At 28.1% G+C, this 14,989-nt stretch overlaps 3 protein-coding genes across 8 annotated transcripts in view; 2 read left to right on the top strand and 1 right to left on the bottom strand.

Moving 5' to 3' along the window:
• LOC100645631 (sodium-independent sulfate anion transporter) overlaps nucleotides 1–7,948 on the top strand; it is a 37,584-nt gene extending 29,636 nt beyond the window's left edge. For 3 of the 4 annotated variants that reach the window (XM_012310061.2, XM_003396366.4, XM_012310060.3), the window contains exons 3-11: nucleotides 145–380; nucleotides 2,613–2,814; nucleotides 3,504–3,724; nucleotides 4,367–4,712; nucleotides 5,630–5,932; nucleotides 6,942–7,087; nucleotides 7,248–7,418; nucleotides 7,536–7,689; nucleotides 7,801–7,948. In XM_012310061.2, the coding sequence (XP_012165451.1) occupies nucleotides 145–380; nucleotides 2,613–2,814; nucleotides 3,504–3,724; nucleotides 4,367–4,712; nucleotides 5,630–5,932; nucleotides 6,942–7,087; nucleotides 7,248–7,418; nucleotides 7,536–7,689; nucleotides 7,801–7,841 (1,820 nt within the window). In that variant the 3' untranslated portion in view covers nucleotides 7,842–7,948. Of the gene's footprint in view, nucleotides 1–144; nucleotides 381–1,012; nucleotides 1,948–2,612; nucleotides 2,815–3,503; nucleotides 3,725–4,366; nucleotides 4,713–5,629; nucleotides 5,933–6,941; nucleotides 7,088–7,247; nucleotides 7,419–7,535; nucleotides 7,690–7,800 lie in introns of those variants that run through there. The other variant, XM_048407705.1, reaches the window with a different exon arrangement.
• On the bottom strand, nucleotides 7,945–11,805 carry LOC100645989 (galactokinase). 3 transcript variants are annotated; one of them, XM_048407707.1, is made up of 6 exons: nucleotides 11,690–11,805; nucleotides 10,169–10,355; nucleotides 9,940–10,082; nucleotides 9,569–9,866; nucleotides 9,180–9,501; nucleotides 7,945–9,096 (listed from the first exon to the last, which is right to left on the bottom strand). In XM_048407707.1, the coding sequence occupies exons 2-6, from the start codon at nucleotides 10,344–10,346 to the stop codon at nucleotides 9,027–9,029; spliced, it is 1,011 nt and encodes a 336-aa protein (XP_048263664.1). In that variant the 5' UTR covers nucleotides 10,347–10,355; nucleotides 11,690–11,805; the 3' UTR covers nucleotides 7,945–9,026. The 3 variants fall into 3 exon arrangements, with proteins under 3 accessions (XP_048263664.1, XP_003396417.1, XP_048263663.1); XM_003396369.4 differs by lacking the exon at nucleotides 11,690–11,805 and adding an exon at nucleotides 11,332–11,656; XM_048407706.1 differs by lacking the exon at nucleotides 11,690–11,805 and adding an exon at nucleotides 11,201–11,288.
• LOC100645874 lies at nucleotides 11,740–14,661 on the top strand. The gene is made up of 9 exons (XM_003396368.4): nucleotides 11,740–12,028; nucleotides 12,492–12,678; nucleotides 12,941–13,076; nucleotides 13,178–13,395; nucleotides 13,458–13,518; nucleotides 13,609–13,737; nucleotides 13,815–14,150; nucleotides 14,222–14,304; nucleotides 14,415–14,661. Exons 1-9 carry the CDS (start codon nucleotides 11,992–11,994, stop codon nucleotides 14,539–14,541), a joined length of 1,314 nt encoding a protein of 437 aa, XP_003396416.1. The 5' UTR covers nucleotides 11,740–11,991; the 3' UTR covers nucleotides 14,542–14,661.
• Nucleotides 14,662–14,989: the final 328 nt, after the last annotated feature.

Below are 14,989 nucleotides of genomic sequence, written 5' to 3'. Positions count from 1 at the left end.
AATAACAGATGTTTCATATTATGTATATTTTATTACCACACAGGAGTTACAGCGATGTTCATATTCCATTGTACACTAATCATAAAAAAGTATGAAGATATAATATATCTACGATATCTTTTATAATATTTCCTCCTGTTTCAGTTCCACAAAATCGCGAAAAAGGTTTCTTATGCTCCCTAGAAAGGAAGTGGTTATATCAACGAATCAAAAGATCCTGCAGGAAAAAGTTACTTTACAAAAGAATACCTATAGCAGCATGGATACCAAAGTATCGCAAGGACTACATAGTAAGTGATCTTGTTGCCGGTATTACCGTAGGCCTTACCGTTATACCGCAGGCAATAGCTTATGCGAACGTCGCAGGACTTCCTTTGCAGGTAAGACAGTTTGCTCGTTCACTCGTAAAATTTTACAAATTTAATATCATACCACTATACCTTAGTATATTTATAATTAAATTATTTTATATATAGTATATATAAAACTAATTTATTTTGAAGTAAAAAAAAGATTATTTCTCTCTTAAACAGATTTATATATCTTTACTTTCGGAGCTTAATGCAACTTAACTCGTAACGTTATTTCTTAACGTGTTTCTAATATGTATAAAATATTCTTTGAAATATTTTAACACATTAAGATTAATTTACTATTTAAAAAAAAATACTATTAGGACTTAGTTATAAGAAATAAGAAATAAGAAACTTTATATCATTCTTGTTATTCTTTATGAGAAGTAAAAATTTAATATCAGAAGGAGAGTGCTGGTATGTTATAAAATTTTATATTATATCTATTAAAATTTTACAATTAATATTGTCAAAGTTAAAAACAATGTTGCATCTAACTACATACAATTTTATGCCAATCTTAATAATTTGGAAATTAATGGTATATAATTGGAAAGGATAGAATATAATAGTCCAACCTTTCCTTGGAAAGGATAGAATTTGTATTGGTGCGCGTGTTTAATAGCGGTATCATAACTTCCGTCATACGATTGAATCAAAAGATTTATTAGGGATATTCTCGAGAAATGTATAGTTAATTAGAATTTCTGGAAGCTTCCATATGCAAAAGTGTTCTCTAACAAAATTATTCCAACGTTCCATCATTATCGCAACCAGTTTTGAATATCGTTTTAGTAAAACCGATTATGATATTTACAAAATGTCAAAATCATCGGAAATTATAAGAAAATTTATTAAAATTTATGACACACATCTTCCACTATGCAACTGAAACATTGAATCTTAACTCGTTAACCAACGTTTCTTATTAACTTGGCTGATAAGTGTGTTTTAACGAAATATATTTTCACATCTTAAAACAGCCGCGCTGGCTCGGTCGACTGCAACTTAGGTTCGATAATAATAATAAATCGAGTTGCAGAGGTGCCGGCTGTAAAATCGACCGGAACTTTCGATATTCGAACTGGAGACTTCTTCTCGTTTAGACAAGCGACTTTTGTGCAGATGATATCGCTACGGTCTTGTCTTCGTTGTTCCAAACTGGGAAAACAAAGAGACGTATAAGCGATATCGTGCGGGACAAAAGTCGCTCGTCTGCATCGTGTTTAATCGAGAAGGAGTCTCTGGCTCGAATATCGAAAGTTCCGATCGATTTTATAACCAGCACCTCTGCGACTCGATTTATTCGTAGTCGTACTGTTCTTACTTCAGCGCGATATCTGGTGATCGAAACCCGCCTAAAACCCGAACCAATGCACAATATGCACACGAGTGACGAGACAAGATGTCACAGCGACGTCGTTGTGCGATTGTGTAGTCGAGCGATACAATCTCGCTCGTGTGAATTGCACGATTAGAAACATATACGAACTTATGTGTGTAACATACTATATATCTGCCGAATGATTCGAGCGATATCGTAGCGATGTGGTTGCGACAGCGCGTTGTTCGTGCGCATCGAACCTTAAACTGTGTAGGTCCCATTACGTGCCTTCCAGCTGTACCAAAATCATTTTTGCTCACTCTGCGAGTACTAGCGTGTACGCACTAAGAGTTGGGCCTTTGCTTAACGGTAGCTGGTAGAAGCATTACCGAGGCAGAAGATAAATTGGCTGCCCCATTATAATATAAGGCCCGGTGCAGACAAGCGACTTTTTGACGCTGCTTTCTCGTTACGATGTATTTCTGTCTTCGTTGTGTTTTTAGCTGGGAAAATAAAGAAAGACACGTGACGCAACGAGAGCTCAGCACCAAAAAATCGCTCGTCTGCACCGGGCTTAAGATGGAACTTTGAATAGTTTATCTGAAACGAATATTTTTATGTTTTAGTTCAAGTATTACAATAAACTCAGGGCGTTTTCACGTTATTAATCCTACAGCATAACAACTTCAGCTCAATTATAGTTTTCCAACGCTTCTCTACGAAACTATTTTCTAAGTTAAAAAATATTTCGATTGAAAAAATGAGAATTTAAGAAAATTCTTATTGGTATGCACGATTTCGTTTCAATTTTATTTTAAACATTGATACAGGAATTGTATATCTCATAAAATCGAAGTATAAAAATTCGAAGATTACGGCAAAATTAAAATTTCTTGTAAAAGTAAAAATATTTAATAATTTCGTTTGTTTTGCAGTATGGTTTGTATTCGTCTTTCATGGCGTGCTTCGTGTACACCATCTTCGGATCCTGTAAAGACGTTCCAGTTGGACCGACCGCGATCATCGCAATATTAACCAGAGAAACATTACAGAAATCTGATCTAGAACCTGACTTTGCGGTTCTTTTAACTCTCATCTCTGGTTGTATCTGTTTTTTTATGGGAATTTTACATTTAGGTAATTGTATTATCGGTTACTTTTTTTAATTGAAACTCAACAAACTCTCAAACTCTCCTCTTTATTAGAATAGCCCTAGAGCTCATATGTTTTTTAAATTTACTTCTATGTGGAATAATATCGAATGACATGACGGCGGTATTTAAATAATTGAATAAAAATCAAATAATTAAAGTCTATAACGTAATTTTAAGAGAACGGTTATGTGTGAACTATTTATGCAACTTCATATTTTTATGAATACAACTGAAGGAGTAAAATTTAAGCATAGGTTTATTTCATCCTCTAAATATTATAATGAGAAACTTGCTTCGAAAACTTTCTATATTTTTACAATATATATGCCCTGCACATTCTTACGCATCTAAATTTTTCATAAATGCATAAAAAACCACAGTCTAGTTATGTGTATATTCCTATTTATATAAAAACATATTATATATTTGATTATATTAATATTAAATAATATTATATTATATTAATTTATATTTTATAATATATTTATAGTAATTTTATTATATTATACTATAAATATATATATATATATATAATATACAGTATATTTTATTATATTTATTAATTATTGTTTTTATTCATTTTACTTTCCAGTTATTATTAATTATTTATTAACAATTTAATAATATATTATATTTATATTTAATAAATATTGACACTTCTTCTGTTATCAGGCTTTTTATTGGATTTTATATCAGGACCAGTTTCGGTCGGTTTCACATCAGCAGCGGCAATTATTATAGCTACTAGCCAAGTAAAAGATATTCTAGGCATTCATATCGGTGGTAGTAAATTCGTCGAAGTATGGCAAAATATATTTGAAAAAATTGGAGAGACGAAGCTCTGGGATACTGCATTGGGCATCTCGTGTATAATTATCCTTCTTCTTCTCAGAGTTAGTATCATTTCATCGTTCAGTGGAAAATAACACAAGTAGATCCTTATAAAAATAATTTTTTAAGTATATACTAAGTAGATTCATCTTTCTTCATACTTCCTGCCGAGTTGTTTACATACTTGCAGTGCAGACGTGTGACTTTTGTCGCAATCTCGCTGTGATCGTATATCTTTCTTTGTTTTACGAGTTAAGAACGACGAAGTAGACACATGATCGCAGTGAGATTACAAAGATGAAAGTTGCACATCCGCATCGTGCTTTACGTCTAGCGAATGATTCGTCGAATTATGTTGCTTACAAATTAATTCCTTGCTATTACACGTGTTACTTTTACATACAAACATTATTGACTGTTCAATATTTTTTGAATATCATTAATCAAAAACGTGATTTTATACATAATGTATAAGATGTATACGTATAATGTATATGTATATGTATAAGGCATAATGTATACGACACGAATGTAGATCAATTAAAATTTATTCACACGATTCAAATTAAAATTTTCCATGAATTGTAACTACCGAAATTTTATATTTTATGTTTTCACGTATTATCATCGCCGATTTTTTACTCCCTACTTTTTATAGAAAAATAAAATAAAGAATAATTTTTGTATAATTTCTTTTTTTTCAGAAAATCAAAGACATACCGTTTATGAAAAAGGCTGCAAAAATGTCATCAAGAGCACAAGTAATTATGCAAAAATCACTCTGGTTGCTGTCTACGGCGCGAAATATTCTCGTGGTCCTCGTGTGCGGTGTTATGTGCTGGCTTTTAGAAAGTCACTTAGGTTCTTCGCCTGTTAGACTGACTGGCCACGTTAAACAAGGACTTCCGGAATTTCGGCTACCACCATTTCAAACTTACCACAAGAACGAAACGTACGACTTCGTCGACATGGTTTCTGCCCTCGGCTCTGGATGTCTAGTCGTTCCTTTGTTGAGCCTCTTGGAAACCATTTCCATTGCCAAAGTTTTTAGTAAGTTTCATAACAAACGTTTTTCACCAACTACACAATTCATTTTCTCTAAATAAAATATTTCTTTCCGAACATACTTATTGTAGTAATAATTAATTTAGCAAAAAATTAGAGAACTCGATAAAAATTATTTGAAAATAGATCAAATAACGGAAGAAAATTTAATCAGTCAAAGAGTATGTTCTGAAGATCAAATGTCCTTTTTCGCGAATCTTATTACACATATCACAAGGCTTTATTTAAATGAACTTTCTCTGCACAAATGTAAAATATTTGAATTTTAAATGTGAATATATTGAGGCCGTTTTTAAACATGACTCATTATTCAGATTTGTAACTTACCAGAAACACAGGATTTGCTTCCAATCTACCAATCACAAATTATTATAATAGAATATAGTTCGCAAAAAGTGAATATCATAAATTTTGACCTTGACTTTATTCTGAGACCATATAATCATACATTAGCCAAAAAATTGAAGTAACGTATTTTACTTAAGAACATCCTAACTATCTTCAAATTGAAAAAATATAAAACGTAGGAGATTAATATTAAAAATTAGTAATTTTCATCTAACAATAAGTACAGTCAATACGTTTACATAGAAGATAATTAGGAAATGATAGAATCTGGGTAAAATTTATTTTACATACAAAATATTATATACGAATATTATACTTCAAATTATTTATATATTTTTGTATATTACACGTGTTCTTTGCATATTTGCACTTTCAAGTTTCCCATAAGTGCCAAGAAATCCATGGTCACATAATGAGTAACGGATTGTTCAAATACTCTGATGCTATATGCAAAGTGCATACTTCAAATAAATATCTCGAAACTACTATGTATGTTTTCACATTCGTTTTAATTTTTGCTAATGTAGTCATAACAATTGTATCGATTATCCTAGATGAAGGTAAACCAATCGATGCAACTCAAGAAATGTTGGCTTTGGGTGTGTGCAACGTTGTGTCGGCTTTCGTTTCTTCAATGCCCGTCAGCGGTGGCCTCAGCCGAGGTGCAGTAAACCATTCCTCTGGAGTAAAGACAACTCTCGGCGGTATCTATACTGGCCTTCTAGTACTCGTGTCGCTTCAGTTCCTCACCCCATACTTATACTTTATTCCTAACGCCGCCCTTGCTGCAATCATCATCGCGGCGGTCATCTTTATGGTGGAATTACACGTGATCAAGCCTATATGGCGAACAAAAAGTACGTTGTATTATTAATCCCTTTTATTTTTTAAGTAATATCAATATTATTTTTCACATAAAGTATTGCGCCGCTTCAACCTGTAAATAGTATTTATTGCTGAATAAATTAAATTAGTTATGAACATTTTTTTTTTTTTTTTTTACGTGGAGGAAATCCGCACGGACACCAAGCCACTTCTGGGGGGGGGGGGGGAGGAAGTGGCGTGGTAGTGCCGAACTCCAACCGACTAAAACCTCCACGATGACCGACCCGGCTGCGATCGAAAGAGGCCCGGGAACCGGTGCGAGCGACACACCGGGCCCAAATTAGTTATGAACTAGCTTGATATCATTTATACTTATGCTTATCCTTATATCTATTCTTATTTAGCTAAGGTTTTTTAAAATTCGTAAATGTAACTTCTTAAATTATGAATTTTAAAGAATCATAACTAGACTGTGGATGTTTATACATTTATGAAAAAATGCAAGAAAGCGTGTAATGTAAACATATATAAAATATCGAAGCTGTAGTATCCATTATAATATTTTATGAGTAAAATAAACTTTTACTTAAGTTCTGTGTCTTTAAATTTGTTTACAAGTATATAAATTTACATAAAAATTCGCAGTCTGGTCATAGCTCATGGTTAAATTAAATACTCTGAAAGTACTTTCTTGTATTTAGTTTAATTTTAAGAAACGATATTCTATGAACTTAAAAAACATCTTGTAAACGTTTTTAATAACGACTGTATAAATTTCTATTAACTGAAATAGAAGTTTAATAAATAAATATAGAAGGTATAACAAAATAAAAGTAGAAGTTTGCTAACGCAAGAATATATATATATATATATATATATATATATATATATATAGTATAAGAATATATATATATATTCTAAATTGTACTATGTACTAAAATATAGAAAACAAACGGGAATAAAATCACGTTGTAAAATATAAAAATGTTTATAGTACCCTATGTAATGATTAATGTAATTAATACATCATTTCTTTTTCAGAAATTGATCTCATACCAGCAATAGCTACGTTTCTATGCTGTCTTTTTATAAGACTTGAGATAGGTATAGTGATTGGTATCGGTATAAACGTTCTGTTCCTACTTTACGCTTCAGCGAGGCCGTCGTTAAGAGTTCATAAAGATACAGTAAGAATGCTTTTTAATCTTTATATTCTTATTAACTAACTTTCTCTATAGAAAAATGAAATATCAATGTAATAGTAAAGGACAAAAATATTTTCATGTCTTTCATTCATGATATTTTTTATTAAGCTGTTTTCTTAATAATATGATATTTTTATTTCAGAGTATTAACGGCTGTGAATATCTTGTCATAACGCCTGACAGAAGTCTCGTTTTCCCGAGCGTTGAATATGTGCGAGCTGTAATTAGTAAGCAAGGTACAAAACAGGGAACCGCAGTACCTGTTGTCATAGATTCTACGCATATTCAAGCAGCAGATTTTACAGCCGCGAAGGTACACTATGAAATACTATCTGTGAAGTATCTGTACTAACATTCAAATTATAAAATTATCAAATTTTAATTTATTAAAATTTATTCCTATGCTATAATTGATATACTTATTATTTAGGGAATTAAAAGTTTGACGGAAGATTTTTCTAAACGTGGACAGCCTTTAATTTTCCATAATTTGAAACCAAGTATTATAGAAATTTTCAAAGGTGTAAAACCTTCTGGTTTGAGGTGTAGCTCTAGCGAACTTGAACTTAATGACTGTTTGAAAGGTAATTAAAATGTTATTACTTTTTACATAATATATTGAGCAATTAAATAACTGATTTGTTCAATTTTATGTAAAAATGTATGATTTATATAAAACTTTTATTTATTTCCAGAATTTTCAAATATTTCGTCGGCTTCTATGAATAGATACTGACAATATTTAGACTTCTATAAATTCCGTCCCGGAAGTACTCTTTCTTTAGTTTATATGTATCAGTATTATAATAAAACGAAGATGGTCAATATGTTAGACAATATTATGATAAAGAGCAACAATTTTATTTTATAATTAATTGTTACCTTGTAACAATTACATATTTTAATATGTAACAATTAACCCTTTCGACACAATGTTATACTATACGACGATATTTCACGTACATAAGTACTTCTGCATTACAAAACGAAATTTCTGTTTTCTTAAAAATACATATGATACATATTAGTAATATAAAATAATTTTAAATATTACAGGAAAATATATGAAAAGATTATATGTACTACATCGATATTGTGCCAAAAGGGTCAGATTATAAGTAGGATTATAAGATGTACATTGGCTCACGAAAATATTTGAACATCTATCAGAGAAATCCTTTATGCCCATATTATGTGCGTTATATACGAAATTTTGGAATTTTATCAGCACTGTAATAAGATACGATTGTCATGATTATATTCATAAAATTTGAAACCAATCGAAAAATGTATATAAAAATTACGAGATATTTATTACAAACATATTATATATAATATGTGTGTATATACATATATATATATCTTGTAGAATATTCTGAATATCTTTTAGAGTATAATTAAGTCTCAGAGCAGCAATGCTAATGAAATTTCAAAATGTTTCATATAACACACATGATATATTTACAAAAGACCTCTACAAATGTTTGAATACATTCTTGAACCTGTGCATATACAAACATAAATGAATACATTGACGCAAATCCACGTAAACTGTCAATAGTATTTTACATGACTTTTTATACAGACACATTATTTGTACATGCTATTTAAAAATTACTCCTTATTACATTTAACATATGTCAATACTTCATATCATTTCAAAAAATATTAACAAATATTAAAAAATGTTTCAGGCACATTATTCTAAGTTTTAGATAATATCCCATAAAAATCAAAATTTCAATAAAACTACTAGTAGGTATACATATTTTTCTAACAATACATCATTTTTTTCTAAAATTAAACAAGCCTGTTTAATATAACTATGAAAATAAATTATAAATCTTTTTAATTAGATTTCTCCAATAACATGACTTTTTATTAGTTAAAACTAAATAATTACTTCCCATTATCATATTGTTTAATTTATATCCAGGATTCTTGCACCCATTGCAGGGCTTGCTATATAAAATGTTGCATTTCCAGAATACCTATAATAAAAAGACATTTATAAACATCGTTGTGTAAAGAAAAAGGAAGAGAATTATAGAAATATTTAAAGAAAAAATCTAACTTGGCCTTCATATGATTAATTGCTTCATCAATTACATCTTTTTTCAATAATGTTACTGTACATCCTCCAAAACCAGCACCAGTTAAACGACTTCCTAAGACACCATTTATTGCTCTCGCTGCTATTACTAAAGTATCTAGCTCAACAGAAGATACTTCATAATCTGTTTTTAAAGAATCATGACTTTCATTCATTAACTGTCCAAATTTATCAAAATTTCCTTTTTCTAGGGCATCTGCGGCATCAATTGTTCTTTGAATTTCTGTTACTACATGACGAGTTCGTTTTATCATTTCTTCAGGTACATTCTGTGATTTTAAAACTAAAAATAAAATCAACATAATAAAAACACAATTTTGCTTTGTAACATAATTGTATTTATTTTCTACCTTGAATATCACTCATAGATACTTCACGTAAACTTTTTTTATTTAATCTTTTTGCAGCTTCATAACAACAATCTCTGCGCTCACAATATGCGCTTGAACTTAATTTATGAGGAGCATTAGAGTTAGTAATTAGAAAGATATAATCATTTATTTGTGACATAGGTATTTGTTTAGTACTAAGATCTTTACAATCAAGAAGAAGAGCATAGCCTTCTTTACCCATTACAGAGATAAACTGATCCATGATACCACATGGAACTCCAGCAAAATCATGTTCAGCACGTTGACATGCTAAAGCCTGAAAGATATAAGCTTTACATTTCTCTAGTTTAGTAAAGTTATAATTTATGTAATATATTCTGTCATTATACTTTATCCTGTGGCTTTTCTGATTTTATACCAGTTAATGCTTCCAAAAATGTGTAAGTAGCAACTTCTAAAGCAGCTGAACTACTCAGACCAGCACCAACTGGTACAGAGGATACAATCACAGCATTAAAAGATGGCACATCACCTAAAATCAATATTTTAATTAAATTATACAATAGAATTCTTTTATTACATTTTGATAAAATGGATCAAAATAATAAATAAACTAACAAATAAAATTTGCTATACATCCTTTTACATAATTAGCCCATTTTGGTTCTCCTGGTTTTATACTCTTATGAGACCTAACTTCAAATTCAACATAATTTTCAGAACTAACTATTTCACTAAGGGAAACAATTTTACATTTATCCATATTGTTACGTTTTCCAACTATGAGTGTAACCATGGGCAATGCCTAAAAATATGGAGAATGTTATGCTTTACTCTATTATTGGTAATTTGTTATAATATCTCAAATAATTTAACGATTACATATTTTCATTAAATACAAACATATTTATAACTTCTAATTTTAAAAATCGAATAACATTAAACTGTTATTAAAAGGCATTAAAAGACATTATATTGTTAATATAATTAAATTTTCTGTAAAAATAAAACAATTTTTAAAAGTCGTATATAAATAAAATAATACTCTAATAAGTAATACACATTTAGGATTTACTTTAATAGATAATAAATCATTAATATTGTCTAAATTTTTAATACCCGAAATTAATATATATATAATATATTAATAATAATAATATAAATATATATATATAATATAATATATATTTATAAGATATATAGATTTAACAAATTCTGTATAAAAATTCAATTATTAGGTGATTAATAATTTTTAATAATCTATTTCTTATATTCAATAATATATTAGAATCGATGTACGTATGTATTATAAAAAATAACAGTAGTTCATATCGATACAAAATTGCAAAATCAGATGAATGTATGATTATACGATAATAATTGATAAGAGTTAATAAGATACAAATCATATCTTTGCTCAACTAAATTTTGTTATCGATAACTAGTGAAACAAATTTTTAACGAATTAAACAAATCTATTATTTGAAAATGTCATTTCTTATTTAATGTTATTTTTTAACATACATATTTGATTAAATCGATTACTGGATGATAATAAACTGATTGGATCTTTAAATATAATACATTAATGACACGAAAAATAAGGAGTTAAATATAAATAAGTTTAATATAAATTGAAATCAGCGTTACTTCTCTCGAACAATAACGAGTTCTGTAAAATATATTTTCCGATTAATCACGAAAAACAATAATTGCAGATTTAATAATTCTGTGTAATATACAAAGAAACGTAGTATTTATATAAGCATCAAAAATTTTACCATCGGTAGAACAAAACCTTCATTGTAATCAGTATGCTCTCCAATTAAATTCACGCGACCGGGTGCGCACACACAAACGTTCGCATTCTCCTTAAATTTATTCGCAAAAGCTTCTAAAGCTCTCGATTTAATGTCATTCAAATTAAGCACATTTGTTGCCATTTTTACCGATTATTTCAAAACTATTTATATGTAATGTTACTTAATACACGAAATATATAAAAATTTTAAAAAGATAAATGCAGTGGAATCTATGAATTTAATTTTACGTAACTCATAACACAGTAAAGATACGAACTGATACGAATATAAGTACAATACGCTTCAAACGGGTAAAATTGGTATTAAGCACACGTACACGTTATCAATACATCAACTTTGATTATGTGTGCAGTTACATGCTTGTAAATGTACGCTTTATCGTATCGTTAATACAATGCAACTATTCTGCGTGTATATACATACAACATGCACGCCACAAATATAATAGAATTCGTAAAAGTGACGTTTAATATATTAAGAGTATCGTCTCATGCTATTAAAAGAATAATACATGACTAAAATGATATCTCTTTTAATTGTTAATAATTTCTAGTTGATATCTAATTTACGTAATGAACTAATCACCGATATTTGACAATAATTTGTATTGATAATGCCATGACGGTCTCAAATCCCCTTATTAAAGAATTGAAAGGTAATTAAACAATATAACGCTTTTATAGGTTAGGAAATTAATAATTCATTAATAAAATTATTTTACAGTGATTTCTTTATAAACTTTATATTTATCTGAATTTTAAACCTTTATTGTTAGAATTACAAAATTTTTTAATTAATTTCCAAAGATATATTTCCATATTATTTTCTATTTCGTTAAATAAAGATATAAATGCAATGTAAATAAAAAATATTTAAAATGTAATCAAATATTAGTATAAAATAGTATAATAAAATAATTTATTTTTGCAACATTGGTTTGTTGTTTATTATTTAATTCATTAATATTAAAAATGTTTACAAACACTAAACAATGTAAACAATCATACTTTCATCCTTATTCTTTTTTATTATATTATAAATCTTGTCAATATATCATTAAACATGATGAAATGATGTTACATAATAAGTATATTATTAAATAAAATAAATAATTTCAGGCTGGACAAGAAAATTAACTGAAAGTAACATTGAGATCGACGAAGAAAATAAAGACCTGCCTTTCTTTTTTAAATGTTTAGAAAGATGTTTCCAGAAAGGTATATTGATGCGTTTAAATCCCATAGGATTTCCAAAATTACCCGATGCTTGGTATTGGATGGAAGAAATTGCAGAAAAACATTTTAGGTTTGCAAAAAGATTTTTAATAAATAAAATTTATTATAGAATAAAATATTATATTATAAAATATATTATAATATAATAATAATATTATATTATAAAATTTATTATATTACTTAATTCTTTTCTCACTACTGTGGTATTTTAAGAAAATAGAAACATTTATATTCATAAATTTTAATTAAATCTCTATTATAATATTTCAATATTTAAAACTTAATATTAATAACTAAAAACTTAAAATTAAAAATTAATAACATTATTTTAGTTCCTCTTGTACCTATTCTTTGGTAGTCGAACAAGTTACACAAAATCCAAAAGTGTATACACCTACTGGGCATCTCAGGCTTTTAATTAAAACATGTTTAATGCGAAAGTGCCTTCATATGCCAGTTGAAATGCTAGTATGTATAAATGATATTTAATATCTTAAATAGAATGTATATTTTTGATTCTATATAATTATAATTATATTTTTATAATTTATGTATGTAAAACTTCATAGGTCAGAACACCATTAATGGCTACTGATTATTATGATAAAAACAGTATTCTGGGTGATAATATTCTTGGAGAAATATTTTTATCAGTATTACTGCAAAGCAGTAAATTAAATTTCAAGTTAAATTTACGGAATTGTAGTTTTTTGGATGAATCTTGGCAATTACCAGAATGTTTAGCATTGGAATTAGTACCATGTAAAAGCTTAGGTATTTCTGTATGGTAAGAAAGTTACATTAGTAAAAAGAAATGTTCATTGTGAATAATATTTTGTATTATTACAGTTTTACCAAAGGGAGAGCTTTAATAGTTAATTTAGATAAAAACTCTGTAGCTGCAGAAGATGTAATAAACAGAATAATTTTTTAAAATTTCTATATATATACATAATAAAATTTAAGACTCTAACTGTCCTTTATCTTTAACTTTTATTAGGATAAAGTTGAAATTGGAGATATATTAGATGAAATAAATGGAAATGCTATAACATCTAATACCAAAGGACAATTACGTAAATTTATGAGAAAAACTATAGGTCAACCAGTATATTTATATGTAATTAAGGTAAGGTATATTCAAATAATATAACACTTGAGCATATAATATATACCCTACATATTCCTTACATCATACATTTTCAGCACCGCAATAAATCAACCTGTGAATTATATGCACCAATTGTTCATCTTATAAGAAGCTCGGGTATTGAGGGATTAAAACAGATATTAAAAAGATTTAATTCTGAAATACAAGATGAGAATGAGAAAACTGAAATGATTAAGCTACAAAGTAAATCATTAAATGCTGGATTTTCTGTTAAATACTGTGGTTCAATATATATTGGTACAAAAGGCGATGTTAAACAAATTGAAAGAGCAATTCTGCAAGTACTAAAGTCAGAAGAAGTGAAGTCAGTGCCTGTGAAGTTTGAATGTTTAGAACTAGGAATTAGGGTGACTCAGGATTCGAATGATGCAGTATGTAAATATAATTTTCATTATATGTAAGATTATGATATCATAACAATACATTCTAACTCAATGTTTAGATAATATGTAAACAGAGTTACATGGAAATTTCATCTTGTGGTCGTACTGGAAACATTCCTAATTATTTTGCATTTATTGCAGGGTAAGATGAACTGTAATACCTGTCATATATTTTTGTTTTAATGTAAAAAATAATAATAATTAATATTAAACCATTTTATGGAATTTATAAGCTTTTAATTTATTTTACAGAGACACTAATTGCAATTTAGCAACCAAATTTGATGCATATGTCTTTTATCATCAAAATGAAAGCGAAGTGCAAACTATATTGCAAAGTTTGGGTCAAGGATTCCAACGCACTCATTTTGCAGTTTAATGATTTTAAACAAGAGAGATTTATACAGAATTATTCTTTGACATTTAAATCGAACTTTATGTAATAATATGTTCCCAAAACGTTTCTATTCACGTTTCTATCTAGTCAATTCCAAATGAATTATGCTCTCTATTTATTTTATTCCTTGAGAAATATTCTTTTCTAATAAAAATTGTTCCAATCATGTTGAAACTAAATAGTTTCTTGAAAAAGTAAATAAAATTGATTGTTTCATTTTTTGAAGGTATAATATAATTATATTTATTTGAATAAATAAATAATTTAATTATACTTAATTGATTAAATATAATATAATTATATTTATTTAAATAAATAAGGTATTACTCTTTATTGTTTATTAAATATTTGAAAACTATATATATAGATATATTTATTTGACAATCAATCCTGTATATATACAGAAAATTGAATAAATTCATTAAAATTT

The sequence above is a fragment of the Bombus terrestris genome, chromosome 7 (genome assembly GCF_910591885.1).
Source record: "Bombus terrestris chromosome 7, iyBomTerr1.2, whole genome shotgun sequence".
Classification (NCBI taxonomy): domain Eukaryota; kingdom Metazoa; phylum Arthropoda; class Insecta; order Hymenoptera; family Apidae; genus Bombus; species Bombus terrestris.
Note: the sequence above shows the minus strand (reverse complement) of the source record. Positions and strands in the feature narration are given on the sequence as shown.